General features: G+C 28.7%; 1 protein-coding gene across 1 annotated transcript; it reads left to right on the top strand.

Moving 5' to 3' along the window:
• The first annotated feature begins 830 nt into the window (after positions 1–830).
• Positions 831–2,190, top strand: LOC139432395 (uncharacterized). Its single transcript, XM_071200915.1, has 2 exons — positions 831–1,566; positions 1,625–2,190. The coding sequence occupies exons 1-2, from the start codon at positions 1,286–1,288 to the stop codon at positions 1,965–1,967; spliced, it is 624 nt and encodes a 207-aa protein (XP_071057016.1). The 5' UTR covers positions 831–1,285; the 3' UTR covers positions 1,968–2,190.
• The last annotated feature ends 1,193 nt before the right edge of the window (positions 2,191–3,383 follow it).

Consider the following 3,383-nt stretch of genomic DNA (forward strand, 5'->3'; position numbering starts at 1 on the left):
CTTCGAAAGTAGTTTGGACGAACTGTGTGAATTTTGTAGACACCGACCTTAAACTGTAATAGGGCCGTTACACATTCTTTTTTTTATTGGCTTATTCGATAGTTTAGCAAAATTGAAGACTTCTATTAATTTTTTATTTTTCAAACTGGACCTTACTTAAAAAAAAAAATCTTGATCTTACGTGAAAACCTCTTTTGAAAAATGGTCTTTCTATTCGATTTAGGATAACGGCCCTATACGGTAAAATAAAAATGTGCCATGAATTTTTATATACAATTTAATGTAGCAACTAAATGTAACTACAGCTAAATTAGATTTTAATAGTTGACTACTTATAGAATATTATTTAATTGATCTCATTTTGTAAATAATTGTTGTAGCGAGTTTTAGATAATTATTATCTTTACAGAAAAATTATATAATATACAGTTGACTTGTCGTTAATAATAATGAATTATAGTATTTTATTAATATACTGTGTTTTTACTTATTATAAAAGTCGGACAATTACTAACAATGTTTAAAGAACTAAGAATATAATAATTTATAACGTTTTTACTCGTTTAATTACTGTTATTGTTAGAATTTCGCGCCGCCATTACTATGACATGATCTACAGGACGAACCCTTTCCAAAAAGGTATCACACACTTAAATCGGACCATTAACAAAAAAGTTATACTTATGGATATGATTTTGCTTTTCAAAGAACCGCTTGGCGCCACGTACTTACATTGGTAATTTTTTCCTTTTTTTCCGAGTAACTTTTCCGAATTAGAAAATTGGCCGTTTTTAGAGGTTTACTGTAATTAATTTATTATTTGCGACAAAGGAAAAAGAAAACTTTTCGTAATCAATTTTTCCTCCATACTAAACAAAAAAATCTGTACCTAAAACTCCATCAAAATTACTACCAAAACTGTTAACAACTAAAAATTTATGGGACATCACATAATTTGCAATTTCTATATCTAATTTAACTGAACCAATCGAAACTATGCGAATTTTGACTATATTGAAACATGCAAAAATATCATCGTTAAGTACAAATAAATGAACCTTTTACGTCCACTACATAACTTATTTAAAAATACTTCCTATAAAAAAGTTTTTAGAAACAATCGGTAAAACAATTTATTTGCGTTGCAGTAAAATTATTAAAAATATGCAGAAACAATTTCAAGGTTATTTGCGATTCTGACGTAATGATCATAACTATTTATAAATAGTTGATTAGTTCGAAGTTTAGTTATATAACAACCAAGTGTAAGTAAACTTCGTATAAAATGGCTCAGTTCAATGCATTATCATTAAACGATTTAGCCTTTCATAAAATTAATGTAAGCATAGAAAAACGTGTAGATGTGTTAAGACTCCATCGACAATTACCATGGACTTTAGTTTTACATTTGTGGAAAACGTGGTTCGAGATAAATTGGAATGAATTGGGTACACATATGCACTGCCATGAACATGCGAGTACAGCGTGCATAGAGTTTGAAATATTCACACATAAAATGGATCATAAGATTCAATGTGACCTATTCAGGGAACCACAATTGTACAGGTAAATTAGAAATTAAATAAAATGTATAAAATTATATAAAATTTTAATAAATCTTTAGGGATGATTTATTCTTCCAAATATATGGGAATGATGAACGTGGAGAAGTGTGTGTATGGATTGCGTACTACGAAACTGAACATGGACGTGTATGTGGGGAGTGCTTCGCAGATTACGAGTGGCATATTGTATGGGAAAGTAACTTTTACCGAAATAAAGACGGATTTAAAGACACTGAAAAAGTTGTAAGATTCGAACATAAAACTATTAATAAATATGGGTTTATCGAATTAGTGGAAAATAAAACTATGTGGTGCGCGTTCTGTTTAAAACGTTCACATTTTAAATTTGTTTTAAGAGAATATTGTTCCGAAAAGGTTCATGAATTTTTAGAGGGTTTTTAATAAACATTTGTCATTTAAGTAGTTATGTATTAAATTTAAGTAGTTTTTGTATTGGGGATTATAAATAGTAACATAATTTTGTTTAAACATTTAAATCACAATGATATTGTCTTTACGTATCCAACTGTTATGGGATGAATCGAATCCTAACTACTTAATGAACACTTTATTTTTTAATAAAAATATATATGTTTTCTTTGTACATATGTACAATACCTATGTAGTGGTTGTTTTATTTCTAATACACAGCTTTAAATGTTCTTTACATGTTAAGTACTGAATCAAAAAATTATATCTAAAAACAGATCTACAACAAATTTTTCTCCCTTTTCTAAAAATCTAATTTACTTGTCACAAAATCAAAGTAATAAACATTCCAAAATGTAGAAAACTTGAAAATTAAAGTTGAACAGATTAAAAAATTAAAAAATTTTACTAAAATAGAATCTAAATTTGAAGAATGAAGTTATTGTCAAATAAGAATGAAAATAAATTAGAAATAGAATTAGGTGTGGGGTTGGAGAAACCAAAAATGGGTTATTAAGCAATTAAAATTTATTTTTGGGAAAAAGGAGCGGATGGGTATTTATACAGGAGTCCATTACTAATGGGACACAGAGCAATAGTGAATTCCTTACATTAAATTATTACGATTTAACCCAATTTATTTATGTGGCTGAAGTTAGCTTCAGATTTAAATCCACAACGGATTCAGATTTATAAAATTACAGTTGACCAACCAAGTAGTGAACATGAATTTTAATTATTATTTTTGTCAAACCCCACGGAGTGTCGCACCCTGCGACTAGTCTAGATAATTCGAATAGGTCCTCTAGTATGCAGCCTGCCTATGGTTATCCCCAGATTTACCGTAGGGGCGGCGGGGTGAACGTTTAAAGTAGACTCATTTTTACCACTAAACTAAGGATTTAATTTCTTAACCCCTCGTGAATGTAATTTAATATGCAACGCTAATTATTATTTTGAAGCTGGAAAAAAACAAAATTTACTCAAAAAATCGTTTCTCGTTGGTATTTGTAATATGAAAATATGTCAAGTTTTAGTTTTATAAATGTACTTATAAACCAGTTTATATTCTACATAAGGTCACTATCAAAGTATAAGTTGTTTGAGTAAGACGTAGAGTTAACACATGGTGTAGTCAGTGAAAGAATGAAAAAGAAAATGAAAAAGTAAAATAAGTGAAAAAGAGAAAAGTAAAGAATATACAACGAATTTTATAGTGCCAAATCCGCTAAAATTAGAAGATAATATGCAAGAAAATTTAAAAAAATTTAAACAAAAGTTCGATTATTATATGGAAGCATATGGTTTCGAATTGTTACCGGAAAAGAGAAAAATAGTCATTTTGATGAACATCGTGGGCGAAGAAGCCGTAGAAGTCTATAATACATT

The sequence above is a fragment of the Onthophagus taurus genome, unplaced genomic scaffold (assembly GCF_036711975.1).
Source record: "Onthophagus taurus isolate NC unplaced genomic scaffold, IU_Otau_3.0 ScKx7SY_15, whole genome shotgun sequence".
Taxonomy (NCBI): Eukaryota; Metazoa; Arthropoda; class Insecta; order Coleoptera; family Scarabaeidae; genus Onthophagus; species Onthophagus taurus.